This window comes from Talpa europaea, assembly GCF_964194135.1.
Source record: "Talpa europaea genome assembly, chromosome: 15".
NCBI lineage: Eukaryota > Metazoa > Chordata > Mammalia > Eulipotyphla > Talpidae > Talpa > Talpa europaea.
Window position 1 is genome coordinate 16,901,753 of NC_140083.1, and position 14,570 is coordinate 16,916,322.

Consider the following 14,570-nt stretch of genomic DNA (forward strand, 5'->3'; position numbering starts at 1 on the left):
TTGTTCCTTTTCTTTCTTGGAAAGCAGTTGGGAAGCAAATTTTTATCAAACATTCCTTAGAGAATTCAGTTCTTCAGTTAATATGAGTCCTCCAAAGCATTAGCCAGATATTTTGGTAATCACATGATGAATGTCTGTGGTGAGCATCTCTAGATGAATTATTTGGAAGGCAAGAGCTAGAACAGTGTTTCTGGATGATTTCTGTACATAAAGTCTATGGTTTTTTAGTTACAAGCAATGAGAAAATGTACAGAATGAGAAAAAAGTAGGGAGTGAGTTTAGGTATAGTCAACATTAACAAATGCAAGTTTATCTTCAGAGAATATCTATTAATCTTTACTTGCCTTTTTGTTTATGCCACATCATGTAGTGCTTACAAAAAGGAAGCCATATTCTCCCTCTCCTTTGCTTTCACAAGAGCTGGAAATGTTCTGCACTGTTGATAAGACAACAGGACCAGTTATATGATATTTTACTCTTCTCTGGTAGCTCATTAAAGATTTTAGGCAGTTGCCTACACCAAGCAGTGTTCACAACATAGAGAAAGAGGACTCAGAGTCACAGAACCTTAAGACTTAGAAGGACCGTCAAAGTCAATCTTCCACCTAACGTTTAAATATTTGACAACATCTTGATAAGTGTCCAATCCATTCACCTAACACTGTGATTGATCGGATTCTTGTAGCCTCAAACCATGGCCAGTTTCCTCGACCTCATGGTTACTGACCAATGAGACACCTTCTGTCTCCAAATAACAATTTTAAAAAGTTGTGTTTGTAGTTAAGGGCAAAGATGAACTTAAGAGACATTAATTTCCTCAAGTTGCTCCACCTAGATTTTTATGTCTATAACCTCAACTATGAAGAAATGGTATTTTCTTTACCATATTTTTTGACTCTACTGTATAAAGGTTGTCATCAAGCTATTGTTATGTTAATAATGCAGAATATGCTAATATTGAGCTTTGTTCCAGTAATACTTTAAATTACTGGTTCAAAGTTTGTATGAATCCCTTCCTGTAAGCTAAATATGGTAAAAAAAAAATCTCTTGCAAGTAGGCTAATATTAGTAATGGTGCATACTATTAGATAGAGGTAGGAACATTTGTGATATCAGCAGAATAAAGTCTCTTAGTATAGTAGAGGGATTTATGAAAGTCATAGAATATCCAAAATGCTAAGGTATACCTTTTTGGTAATTAGGAGTTGTAGATTTATTATAAAAATAGATTTCTCACTTTCTCAGACAGCTAGACGCCATTCTTCTTCAACCAAGCCTTAAGTACATAGTCCCATTTTCCTGGTCTTTATCTAGTTCATGTTTGTGTACTAAACAAGAGCTGTGTTTAACTTGTTATTAAAGTTTCCTTTTTCTGTTTTTTTTTTTTCAATGAAGACCTAGTTTTACTTGCACATTTTTCACGAGCATCAAATAGTGGGTGATCTTTCAAGCTTGAACAGTAACAGTTGTATTGCTGAGGAAGGATTTCTTGTTTCAAATGGTCTAGGTAATGATTTACAGTTATTTTTGGTCATTCTCAAAATGACAGCCCCTTGAATTTTTCTGTGGGCAGAAAAATTTGCTGGGTTGGCATCTTTTAAACCCTGGGAGGTTCATCCCAATCCTCGGCATGTGGAAACAGGGGATGGTCTGAAATCCTCACTCCAGAGGGTATTGACCTGTCCACTTTATCTTGTGATACATGTGAATGTTTGATGAGGTTTCCCTAAATGTCTGTGGCCTCCTTGGGCCTGGAATTTGCAGGCCATGACTAACCTATGAGTTGAGTGAAATTACACATCGTCCTTGGGCATTTCAAGACCAAACCTAATAAATTGATGTACAGTGATAATTTAACTCCTCAAAAGAAAACTAACAACACTTTGCAGCATAGATCTTTATCTCATACTCAATGAATTGTTGTTTAAAAAGTAGAAAGGATGCAAAAAGATAATAAAATAAGAATTAGCAATGTTTTCTAATTCTGTATGTTATGAAAATGTACAAAATGCCTTTCAATCATTTCCTCACTTGAAAATCTTCAATGAATCTTCTGTACCTATAGAACAAATTTTAGTACCTTAAGCTGATGTTTTAATATGCTGTATGATCTGAATAGAACCTACCTCTCTAACACATACCCTTTGGTTCATTCATTGACTATTCCCGATATTCTTTTGGGTTTATTATCCTCTTGTCTTTGCTCCTTAAGGAAAATCCTTAGCACCCTTCAAGACAGTCTCAGAGACTACACTTAGAAGTCTTTTGTCCTATAGCACTTATTGAACTTGATCTCTATCATATCTGCTTTGATTTAACATTTTCTTAAATGTCCCCCCTCTGGATAAGATAATTCCATATAATCCCCTTAATTCTCTGATGAATTAGGGATCATTTAGTCTAAGAATTTTGATCCTAATTCTATCATGTTATTTGTGTATTGGGTTTTTTGAAATGTGTTTTGTTTTGCAGGTTGCAAAATTTAGACAATGACAAAACTGCTTTCCCACGAACCATTATGCTACCAACTTCTCTCAATGACATAGTATTCAATTTTTCCAAAGATTCCATTTCATTTGAAATTAGCAATTAGTAAACAGAGAAACATCCAGTTTTTATGAGAACCTTTAAAGAATCTTATCACACACAAGATAATGTGATAAGTTTGTATTTTTTGTGATGATAAGGAATGTTAAACTTAAAAGAGCTAATAAAGCAATAGTATTAGAGCATTTCTACAAGAAAAATCAGGTATCTTGGAGCTAAGAAGAAAGTCTAACTCTTATTGATCAGTGGAGATGGAACTCATGTGGATTTCCAAATTTAAGTGCAAATTTATTTTCAGAAGGTATCTGAATGTGTGAATGAAGATGTTCAGTAAACTCTTACAATGCCATGGGACTTCACATATAAACAGCTCTTAGTAGAAATAAAACTGAAGAAAAGCCCAATAAAATCAGTAACTATAAATCAACAATTGACTATTTCAAGACAAAAAGCCAAAAATTGAATTCTATAAAGAAAACCAACAAATAATTTGCAACATTTTTATATTCTAAAGAGATAATCTACCCTCTTAAAAAATCTCTGTCTTCACTTATCTCTGATAACTAAAAGGACAGCTAGAATTAATTTTCATTAAGCATAAGAACCTTACATTATCATACATGGAGCTGAAGCTTAACAAGATGGCCACCAAAATCACTATGTGTGAAATTTTCCAGATAAAATGTAATTTTAGGGGCCTCCCCAGTGGCGCAGTGGGTTGAGCACAGCGCTGTGGAGCTGTCCGCAGCCTCTGCAGCGCGGGTTCAATTCCTGGCCGGCTAGGGAGATACCCACATGGCACAGCAGACCTCTCCTGACTTGCCCACTGCTCCCCTCAGCAGTGCTTTAGGTCCGTCTGCCTGTTCTGCTCCTCACTCTGTCTCTGGTGAATCCTATCAGTCTACTGCACTTCTGGCCTGTACCCCAGTTCTTGTATAAATAAATTTAAAAAAAATCTTAAAGTATTTTTAAATGTATTCAGTCCAATAAATACACATATTTTGACTACTCAATTTACATTGGCTGTTCAATTTACTTCTAGGAAATACATTCCAAATAGCTATGTACATAAATAACTACCAGGATATTCATTACAGAATTAAAATAAGATATGCAAAAACAGTTAAAAACATAACAGGGCCTCCCCAGTGGCGCAGCGGTTGAGCGCTGGGTTGCGAAGCTGCCCACAGCCTCTGCAGCACCGGTTCTATCCCCGGCTGCTCCCCGGCCACCAGAGGAGGGTCCCACATGGCGCGCAGACCTCTCCTGCCACCCGCTGCTCCCCTCAGCAGTGTACTTCGGTCCTTCAGCCTGCTCTGCTCCCCGCTCTGGCTCTGGTGAATTCTCTCACCCTCCCGCGCTTCTGACTGTACCCAGTGCTTGTATAAATAAATAAATAAATCTTTAAAAAAACAAAAACAAAAAACCTACATAACAAAAATATGTGATTGATCAAATAAATTGCATACATTATATAAGTGAGTCATTAAAATGGATTGTATGAGAATATTTTATGAAATGGAAAGAGTCTCAGCATATTGTCATATGAAAAATATTTTTTAAATAACTATTTTTAAAGTACTGAAGGGCCTCCCTGGTGGTGCAAGGGGTTAAGAACCACACTATGAAGCAATCTGCAGCCTCTGCAGCATGAGTTTGATCCCCAGCCCACCAGGGAGAAATCCACATGGTGCAGCAGACCTCTCCTGTCTCGCCTACTGCTCCCCTCAGCAGTGTATTTCAGTCAGTCTGCCTGTTCTGCTCCCCACTCTGTCTCTGGTGAATCCTCTCACCCCCGCCCCCATCTCTGGCCTGTACCCCAGCTCTTGTATGCATAAATAAATAAATCTTAAAAAAAAAATAAAGTACTGGAAACATATGCTTCCAGTGTTAATAGTGATGTCAAGTTGTGATGGAATTACAGATTTCTTAATTTTCCATAGTGTGGATATGTATTACTTTTATGTAAAGAAGTCAAAATATTTCAGTTATTAAAAATTAAATACCTAACCAATATACAGAGTTGTTCATTACCACATATCCTACAACCAAGAAAATATATTACTGAATCTTTCAAGTTTATTACAAGAAAAGGATCTCTCATCTTGACAGTTAACTTGTTCAGCAAAATCAATGAATGAAAGTCCTAATGTGAAATCCAATCATGGAGATGAGGTTGTGGGAAAAATGTTCTTCACTGGCTTCATTTGTCTCATAACTCTCGTTTTTGTTTGTAGGTCCATGGGAAGTGTATGTGTAAGCACAACACAGCAGGCACCCATTGCCAACATTGTGCACCATTATACAATGACCAGCCTTGGGAGGCAGCTGATGGCAAAACAGGATCTCCTAATGAATGCAGAAGTAAGTACCAAACCCACAATTCTCAAAGCCTTCTTTGTGAAGTAAACTTATCTGTGAACTGTTATCTCTAGAAACAAAATAGAAAGTGGTGGGTGACAGACACTGTAACCTACATAAACATAGCCCATATCACTGCCCACTGTGGCTTCAAACACTGGAAACTACTACTGCTTGCAAAGTTGCCAGTATGACTGTTCAGCCAGGAATCTTTTGCCCTTTGCTTGGACCTACACACCCTCCTTGAGAATATGACATAATAAAAACATGGCTAGACACTAGAGCAACTGAGGATTATGGTGTACAGTTACCTTCATGGCTGAGTTATTGAATTATAATCATGAAAATAGCTGTCTTGAACTCAGCTTTTGGAACAACTCTATGAAGCAGATGGTGTTAATCCCATTTTACAGATTCTGAAAACTGAAGCTTAGTAAGATTAAGTAACTTGGGCCTCCCTGGTGGCGCAGCGGTTGAGCGCTGGGTTGCGAAGCTGCCCGCAGCCTCTGCAGAGCCGGTTCGATCCCCGGCTGCTCCCCGGACACCGCAGGAGGGTCCCACATGGCGCGCAGATCTCTCCTGCCGCCCGCTGCTCCCCTCAGCAGTGTACTTCGGTCCTTCTGCCTGCTCTGCTCCCCGCTCTGGCTCTGGTGAATTCTCTCACCCTCCCTCGCTTCTGGCTGTACCCAGTGCTTGTATAAATAAATAAAAATAAAAAATCTTTAAAAAAAAAAAGATTAAGTAACTTGATAGTTCATAAATGATAGAGTCTGGATGTGGGTAAGTCTAGAAACTCTAAAACTATAACGTTTTTTCCATAATACCAGAGTGACTCCCTTTTCACTTATGATAATTTGAAATGACAAATCAGATTTGAAATTAAGCCAGTTAGTCAAGAATGCGACTACACTACCAGGGTTAACTTTCAGTTGGTGGTTGGAGATTAATTTGAGAGCATGAAACTTTTTTTATTTGCAATACAAAATGTTCCTAGAAATATACACACACAAACCCACTTTTTACAATGATTTAAAGGTAAATACTGTGGGTAAAGTTGTGAGAAGTCTTTTCCCATACATAATTTGGAACTGTAACTGATTTATTTCAGTTTCCAGGAAATATAAAGGATTTCCTCTAAGCATAAATCTTAAATTATCTTATAATATGCTTTTGAAAGGTTATGAATCTGGTCAAAATATCATAACACATCCCGGAAACAATGGAAAAACAATAGCACAGACATTCTCAAATACAATTTACTTCCACAAAAAAGTCTGAATTCTTATGCTAAATCACTCATCAAGAGAATCTAAAGAATTTTCCCTACATTCCTAGAGTGCCATTCTGGCCCTTTCCACAAAAACCAACTGAATATCTAAATACATATAGGACACAGAGACTTGTCACTTGGTACTATTGATTGATAACGTTAGGAATGCCTTTGAATGCCTGCTACATAAGAAATACTGCAGGCCTCTTCTATAAGAAAACTGAGGCTTCTATAAGAAAACTGAGACTATGTGTACCCACCGAAATGGCACAATAGCTAAGGAAAAGTATTTCATGAATGGTAAATCACTGTACCTGTCCATTTATTAACTCCTGTCCACTGGAAGTTTCCTTTCAAGGTCATTATTGAGCATGAATTCAGACCTGCATTTGCAAAATGAATTGTCATTTTCAGTACTGCCTTAACTGTCAAGCTAGGGTCCCTAAACAAGGCTGGAGACTCACAGTGATGCTATTGGGTCTCAGGAAGTAGCGGAATGGAAATGTGAAGTATTACCATTAAAGAGGGGAAAAAACAGGTGGTCACTCAATCTTCACAAAATAAATGCCAACTTCAGTTACTAAGGTAACTGTAGTATCTCTGCCTAAGTAGAAGAGTCTATAATTTGTTGACTGAATGCAATGCTGAGACTTAATTATTTTAGTTAAAAATTGCAAAGAACCGGGCCTCCCCGGTGGCGCAGCGGTTGAGCGCTGGGTTGCGAAGCTGCCCGCGGCCTCTGCGGCGCCGGTTCGATCCCCGGCTGCTCCCGGGCCACCGGAGGAGGGTCCCGCATGGGGTGCAGACCTCTCCTGCCACCCGCTGCTCCCCTCAGCAGTGTACTTCGGTCCTTCTGCCTGCTCTGCTCCCCGCTCTGGCTCTGGTGAATTCTCTCACCCTCCCGCGCTTCTGACTGTACCCAGTGCATGTATAAACAAAAAAAAAAAAAAAAAAACCCAAACAAACAAATAAATAAATAAACATGCCTCTATTAAAAAAAAAAAAATGCAAAGAACCAGTGGAGGGAGAGAGAGAGGAAGAAAGAGAGGAAAGAAAACTATTGACAGCAAGAGAAAGTGGTAGCTGGGGAGGGGAGACTAGAGTTCTCAATGTATATCTTTTTGTATTGTTTTGATTCCTGTGCTATGAAAATATGCACTAAAAAACTAAAAATAGCATTTAAAAATGATCAAACAATGTATCCTATTTTTAACTGCTTGAGTATTAGAAAAACTGTCACTTTATTTTTTAATTGTTTGGTTTCCTTTGTTGTTTCTTTTTGCCAGCCTGCAAGTGCAATGGTCATGCTGATACCTGTCACTTTGACATTAACGTGTGGGCAGCATCAGGGAATCGCAGTGGTGGCGTCTGCAACAACTGTCAGCATAACACGGAAGGTCAGCATTGCCAACGATGTAAGACAGGCTTCTACCGGGACCTCCGGAGACCCTTCTCAGCTCCAGATGCTTGCAAAAGTAAGTGCTTACTGGAGGAAAGAATGATCTCTACAAAAGTAGTAGATGTTTCCATCCTTCCTGGCCTGAGGATTCATGAAATTCTGAGACAATACACTCCCTCCACATACTAATTAATTCCTTCATTGATAAATGGCAAGAATTTTCAATCTATTAGATGTAAATCGTGTAATATTCCTAAAAGTAGTAATCTCCTTTCTCACCCTCCATGAAGTAAAATTGTTTCCTATGGCATCCCATTTTGGAAAACATGATTGCTAATAAAAAAAGATGATGGAGAGGGAGCTATAGCTGTGATCATCTCAAGACTAAATATATGAGCAGAACTTAGACCACAAATGGACCCAAGTCGATGAAATAAAGAATGGCTGCATTTGGCCACTCTAGTTTACATCTGCACAGTGAAGTTGCACAGCTGAGAAACCACAAGCTTTGGTTTCATAAGGATTGCCCTTTGGTTGACACTGTTCTAATGTAGCCCTTTGTCTAAACTAATATAGAACATAATAATTTCCTATCTCCTCTCCTATATTAAACTCTTACAGAATTTGTTCTTTTGTGTGTTTGTGTGTGTGTGTGTGTGGTTGTTGTTGTTGGTGGTGGTGGTGGTGGTCTAACTCTGAGAAGAGGTTTACTTGGAAAAAAAGAGCAAACTTATAAAAGGCCTGTCCAATTAATGTGACCTGGTCTAAAACATGACCATGAAGGGAGCATGGGGAACTAGGTAAATGTCCAGTGTGGATAATTAGCTCATCTAACTGCATGAGTATTCACACATCTGTCAACTCAGAAATTATTAGACAGCAGATTGATGCTCCTGCCCTTCCTTTGTCCACTAAGGACTCCATGTTCTAGTTCAAAAACAGTGACAGGAAGGGAGCAATAAAATGGCAAACAATCATTTTCATGAAATCTTTGTTTTTTAAAATTTAAAGGAATTCTATTGCTCTTGAAAAATACAGTCTTAACATCGGGCCGGAATAGCTGAATTGGTGGACTCACTCACTGGTTAGCAGCTTTCTCCCTTAAGCTGTGGCAGACAGGGCATGGCATAGCTCACTTTCAACACTGAGACCAAACTTTGGATTTGCCTCATAATATTTCTCTGTGTAGTCTATGTATGCCTGATCCTTGTTTTTCTCAGATTTTTACTTTAATAGAATTAAATGTTTTGAACAGTTCTAAAGTAGCTTTCCCTGTTCCTTATGACTGTATATCTCTATCCCAGCTATTGAAGCTCTGGACTTTAATTTCTTTCTCCCTATGGGATGGGATTGTCATGAGAATTATATAAAATAAAATATGTGAAGTGATTAGCATGTTGTCTGTCATATAGAAAGCCCTCGAGAAATTGAAGCTAGTAGTATAACTGTCGCTGTCTTATTAGATAGGAGGTGGGAAATAATACTAGAGCATTTCTACTCTTAAAATACCTCATGCCTATTACTCAGCAATCAAAAAGGTAAACTCATGCCATTAGCAGCAAGGTGGATGGAGCTAGAAGGAATTATGCTCAGTGAAATAAGTCAGAAGGAAAAAGAATAATATTGGATAGTTCACTTATAGCAGGAATATAGGGGAACCAAATAAGACATCAGTGTAAAAAAAATAATAACAGTACAAAACACAACAAAACAAAAACAGACAATTATAAACCAGAACCATCCTGCAGGGAAGGAGGAGGGAGAGGGATCAGAGGAAACAGGGAGGAGCACAGGAGACTGTGGTGATGGTGCACGGGTGCCTTGGTGAAGGGGACTACACCTGAAGGGGGGGAAGCAAATATTGTTTAAAAATCAATAATGTTGTAAAAAAAATGAAAATTTAAAATTTAAAAATAAAATAAAATACCTCATGCCCAAGATAATTATTTCTTTAAAATCCACAGAACCTTAGAGGTTAAGATACAGGCTTCTTACCTCCATGTGCTAACTAAAGGATCTGCTTTAAAACTGCTTCGATCTAGAACCTATCCAACCCTGATGCCATCTTGTACAGGATATATTTAAATAGATACATGTGTGATGTGTACCATATCCTCGGATCACCAGTAGAAATGCATAAAATGAGAATGTATGAATTACCAAACATATAAAACAGGAAAATAAGTTAATTTGTCTTTGAGTAACTTAGATCAGTTAACTACCTTGAAGGACAACAGATAGCATTTTCAAAGATACTATTATACAGCATTGAATTGAAACAGTATCTTATACAACATACCTAATGTTATTCATTCATTCATGGGATGGATATATATTGAGTGCCTGTTATATGCCACGCGTTTAGGAGGCATCCAGGAACCAAACAAAGACTACTGTCCTCAAGGATCTTATAGTCTAACAAAGAATACATGCAATAAATATTACTAAGTGATGTATGTAAGATGTTAAAAGATTTTGGCATTTATTTCCTAGGGATGTGTGTGTGTGCGTGTGTGTGTGTGTGTGTGTGTGTGAGAGAGAAAGAGAATGAATTTATATATAGGGAACAAGTGTCGTGTGTGTGTGTTTGTGTTAGATCATACAAGTATGATAAGTATTGTGTGGTATGAAGGAAGTTCATAGGAGGGTTGATAAGAGTTGAGTGCTCTGAGTTTTATTCAATCTGTAACTTGTAGGAGGTGGATGGATTACCAGGAATGATCTGTGTATCTTCCTTTTCCCTTCTTGAGAGAGTCTCTGGATCCAGTGGGTAGACAGCCTAAGGAAGATCTATCTCCATTCACTTTCTTTTTTTTTTTTTGCATTTTTTATTTTTATTTATTTTTTTTAAATAATAAATTTTATTTTTATATTCCCCATACAATTGCAGCCCCCCCATTCTGACCCCAATCCCTCCCCTCCCGCCCCCCTAAAAGTGTCTCTGGTTCATAGTTTTTTGTTGATTTTGATTTTCACTTTCTTATAGTTATTCATTTTCCTGGTCCCTTATTTAAGTTTTCTAGATTCCTGCTATGAGTGAGACTATCCGGTATTTTTCTTTTTCTTTTTGGCTTATTTCGCTGAGCATGATCCCTTCCAGCGTCATCCATGTTGCTGCAAATTGCATGTGTTTATCTTTTTTGAATGCTGAGTAATATTCCATGGTATATATGCACCACATCTTCTTGATCCAGTCATCTATTTTTGGGCATTTGGGTTGTTTCCAAAGCTTAGCTATTGTAAACAGTGCTGCTATAAACATAGGGGTGCAGGTGTTCTTTGGAATTGATGTTTCTGTGTCCTTTTCTCCATTCACTTTCTAACTATTCTAGTATATGTTCTGAGCAGAGATGACTGTGTCCACTCCCCTAATAGAGTTTCCTTACTGGCACCTTTCTTTCAAGAATACTCTGGTTTTTCTCTTCCCTTTCCTGAATTCAGGATAGACCCCACACTTGTTAATACGTCCATTTTCTCTACCTAACTACACTCCATAATATGTTGTTTACTGTGCCATGAAAATGTCAAATATGTTTGCATTTTCATTATTTTTTAGTAATATTTTCATATCATTAACTCCCTTCTTAGCAGGTATGTCCCTGTGTCAACTCTAGAGTTATTAACTCTGAGAAAATTTATGGCAAAAAAGAAATGAACTTAATGTTTACTAAATACCTACATTCTGCCAGATTTCATGCCAGATGCTGATAGAGATACAGCTACAGCCCAAACTTTTCTCCCCATTAGTTCCCACTTTACTTTTATGAGGAAGGTAGTATTAAGAAAACAAGCTGATTATTTTTAAAAATTTAAACTATCTCAGAGTGTGGTTCTATCAACAACATGTACAATGTTATTTAAAATAACAATTTTATTATATTTCTTCTACTGTGCTTACAAAAGCAGAAAAGTAACCTGTTACTTAATGTGTGGTCCAGAGGCCAGACCCATTGGCATCATAAGACAGACCCTTGATCCCAGCAAAGCCCTACTGGATCAGATATGCTTTTCAAATGCTAAATGCATTTTAGCACTTTTTCTACAGTTAATTTATAAAAATTAGTTAACATCCCACTCCTGCCCAAGCATCTAAATTCACCAAAGTTTGCCTCTCTATCTGTGTGAATATAGACTTAGAATTTTGTAAATTTATTTTTATTTATTTATGCATATAAGAACTGGGGTGTAGGCCAGAGGTGTGGGGGGGCAGGGTGAGAGGATTCACAAGAGACAGAGTGGGGAGCAGAACAGGTGGATCTACTGAAACACACTGCTGAGGGGAGCAGTGGGTGAAACAGGAAAGGTCTGCTGTGCCATGTGGGTCAGCTCTAGGGGTGTGGGGGTGGGGAGGCTGGCGATAGCGCTGAAACTTTAATCCCTGTGCCACCAGGGAGGCCCAACTTAGAATATTTTTAATAAGTTACACAAAGATTTACTGAGAAAAAATAAAAATTTTGATAAATGTGTTTTTATAGTACAATACTTTCCAAAGTTTGAATCATGGAACACTAACTCCATGTAATATTTCTTAGGAATTATATAAGAAGAAATTTATAGCCTTCAAATTTAGGAAATAGTGAATTAATCGAGGTTTTTTGAGGATTTCTCAGAGCCTTTAATATGCTAATGGTCACTATAAACCTATAGAGCTGTGAGGCATTCTCTGAAATTTAGTCAGAGAATGCTTTGCTTACAGAGCATCTGTAGCACAAATGTTCTATGGGTCACAATAGAAAATGCTATTGTATAGTGGCCAAATCTTACATAAGACTTCAATGGGGAAGATATATCCTAGAAAATTCCTCTTGGATTTGTGTTTGTCATCTCCAAGTGCTTGAGCATCAAACTGTATAAGGGAAATAATAAACCTTATATATGGATCAATGAAATGGTCACAGACATAATATAAACTAGACTTGGTCGATCTACAGTTCATTGGACTGCCAGCATATGAAAGTCCTCTCTCCCTTACGCCCTAGATCATCTCTTAGGAGCTGAAACCATTGAAAACCTGATGCAGCCACTCCAGACAAAATTTACTAGAAGTCTGGTAATAATATTTCTGTTTAGTTTAGGAAACACTTGTTGACTGTCTCCTCTATGCCAAGTACTGTGGTAAGTACTAGGTCTATGAAGATGGAAAGGTCCTCCCTGAATGATCTCACGTTCTAGATGGGAAGAAATTTACAATAACAGATCACTCCTATACACTGTTGATGTCAATGATATCTAGTGGCATTTTTTGAGTATCAACTATTCTCTGCTCACTGCTCAAAAAGAAAAAAAATATGTATTAACTTCATTTCACTTTCACAAAAGCACTTTGATGTATACTATTATTAGCCCCAATACATGAGAAAAGTACAATGGAAGAAACATGCAAGTACTTATGGAGAGCGTGGGAGTGGGTTGAAGGCAATTAAGGGGAGATTTCCTTGAAGAAATGCCTCTGATAGTTCTTTGTAACTATTCTTCCTCACAGAACCCATAATCATAGGCACAAACCTGGGCAGATCCAATTCATTCAATAAGTATTGGTGGCATTAATCGTGGGATTCTGTTGATGGGTTGCTAAGATCCCTGCCAAATAAGCCAAGGACATATTGGTGCTATTGTTCCAGGCTATTTTTTCCCTCTCACTCTCCTGAAAAGCATTATCCTAAATGCTATTGTCCTTAGTTGTACACTTTTAGTTGATGGTCATAAATTCATCAAACCTGAATAAACAGGGTCCTATTCCAAATCTATGGGCCCATCAGTTTATTCCTGTGAGCAATTAACTCATCTCTGCTCTGACTTCCTATTTATTTTAACTTTAACCAGTCTACTGTGAGACAAACAATCAACTACACATTTCCATAGCCAAGAAATCACTTCTGAGGATTCCAAAGATGTTGTTTGTTTTTTTAAGGCTAGTGAAGATCATTGAAACTGAATTTATTTCTACAACTCAGGGAAAAAAATTATTTTTAAGGACAGTGCATTTAAGGTCTATAAACACAAAGGAACATGTGAAGCCTTCCAGCTGAACCTAGGGTTTATTGCAGAAATGGAGACCCAAACTTGCTTGTTGCTACGGTACAGAAGTAAGATGGGAAATATAATTATCACTGAGTAGTGAGGCACTTTGAAGAAAACTGTATTTTCTGGTCTAAAACAGCTGTCTCTTTAGAGCAACTCATTTGAAACCTCTAAGGTCTCTTATGTGCCTTTGGTATCCTATAACTAAACAGAATTTTCTGTGGCTGTCATATGACAAATGTGAAAATAACCCTAGTAGACAGAGGCAGGCTGGCTTTCTAATAAAAAGTCTGGGCTTGTGTCTTTGGCCAATTTCTGTGGTTAAAATATATCCTCCATGGTCAATTTCAAGCTGCCAGATCTTTTATCTTTTTTAATTCAGGAAGTCAGAAAGATCCAAATAGACTCTAACTCAAAAGTGAGTGTTTTCTCTTCTTTAAACACCTTCACCTCCCCCTTTCCTGAATTCAAGCACTGTTCCTCTCTAGTCAATGGTACCCAAATCTGTTTGTGGATCAGAATCACATGGAAAATGTATTGAAAATCTAAAATTTCAGAGCCATGCCTAGATCTTCTGACTTAGAATCTCTACCAGGGATGAGGACAGAAGTCTGTAATTTTTTGAAAGCATTATCAGTGATACCTATCCAACCCTTTAGTCTACTGACCAGCATTTGAAAATGGCTACCTACATCATTCCAGTTTCTAGCATGAGCTCTTCACTTTCACCCTTGGATGAAAGATTTTGAGCTAATAGTCTACTATAACCTAATCTATTCACTAAATTAGCCTTACCTCTGACAGAAAATCCTAAAGGATTAATAAAATTCTGGCTATACATGTTTTTTCTGACACAATGATTGATAGAAATGCTGGCAAGCATTCATGTCAATTATTCTTCTCTCATTTAAGAAAGGCTTACTATAGAAACTACTTTTCTCTAAGAAAATTTCTGGTGGCATTCTATGATGT

At 37.6% G+C, this 14,570-nt stretch overlaps 1 protein-coding gene across 2 annotated transcripts in view; it reads left to right on the forward strand.

The window, feature by feature from the left end:
* The window catches only part of NTN4 (netrin 4), a gene marked incomplete at its 3' end in the record, with an annotated part of 101,189 nt that overhangs the window by 57,757 nt on the left and 28,862 nt on the right, over window positions 1–14,570 (forward strand). For both annotated transcript variants that reach the window (XM_084254641.1, XM_084254642.1), the window contains exons 4-5: window positions 4,785–4,911; window positions 7,465–7,653. In XM_084254641.1, coding sequence (XP_084110767.1) covers window positions 4,785–4,911; window positions 7,465–7,653 — 316 coding nt within the window. The remainder of the gene's footprint in view (window positions 1–4,784; window positions 4,912–7,464; window positions 7,654–14,570) is intronic.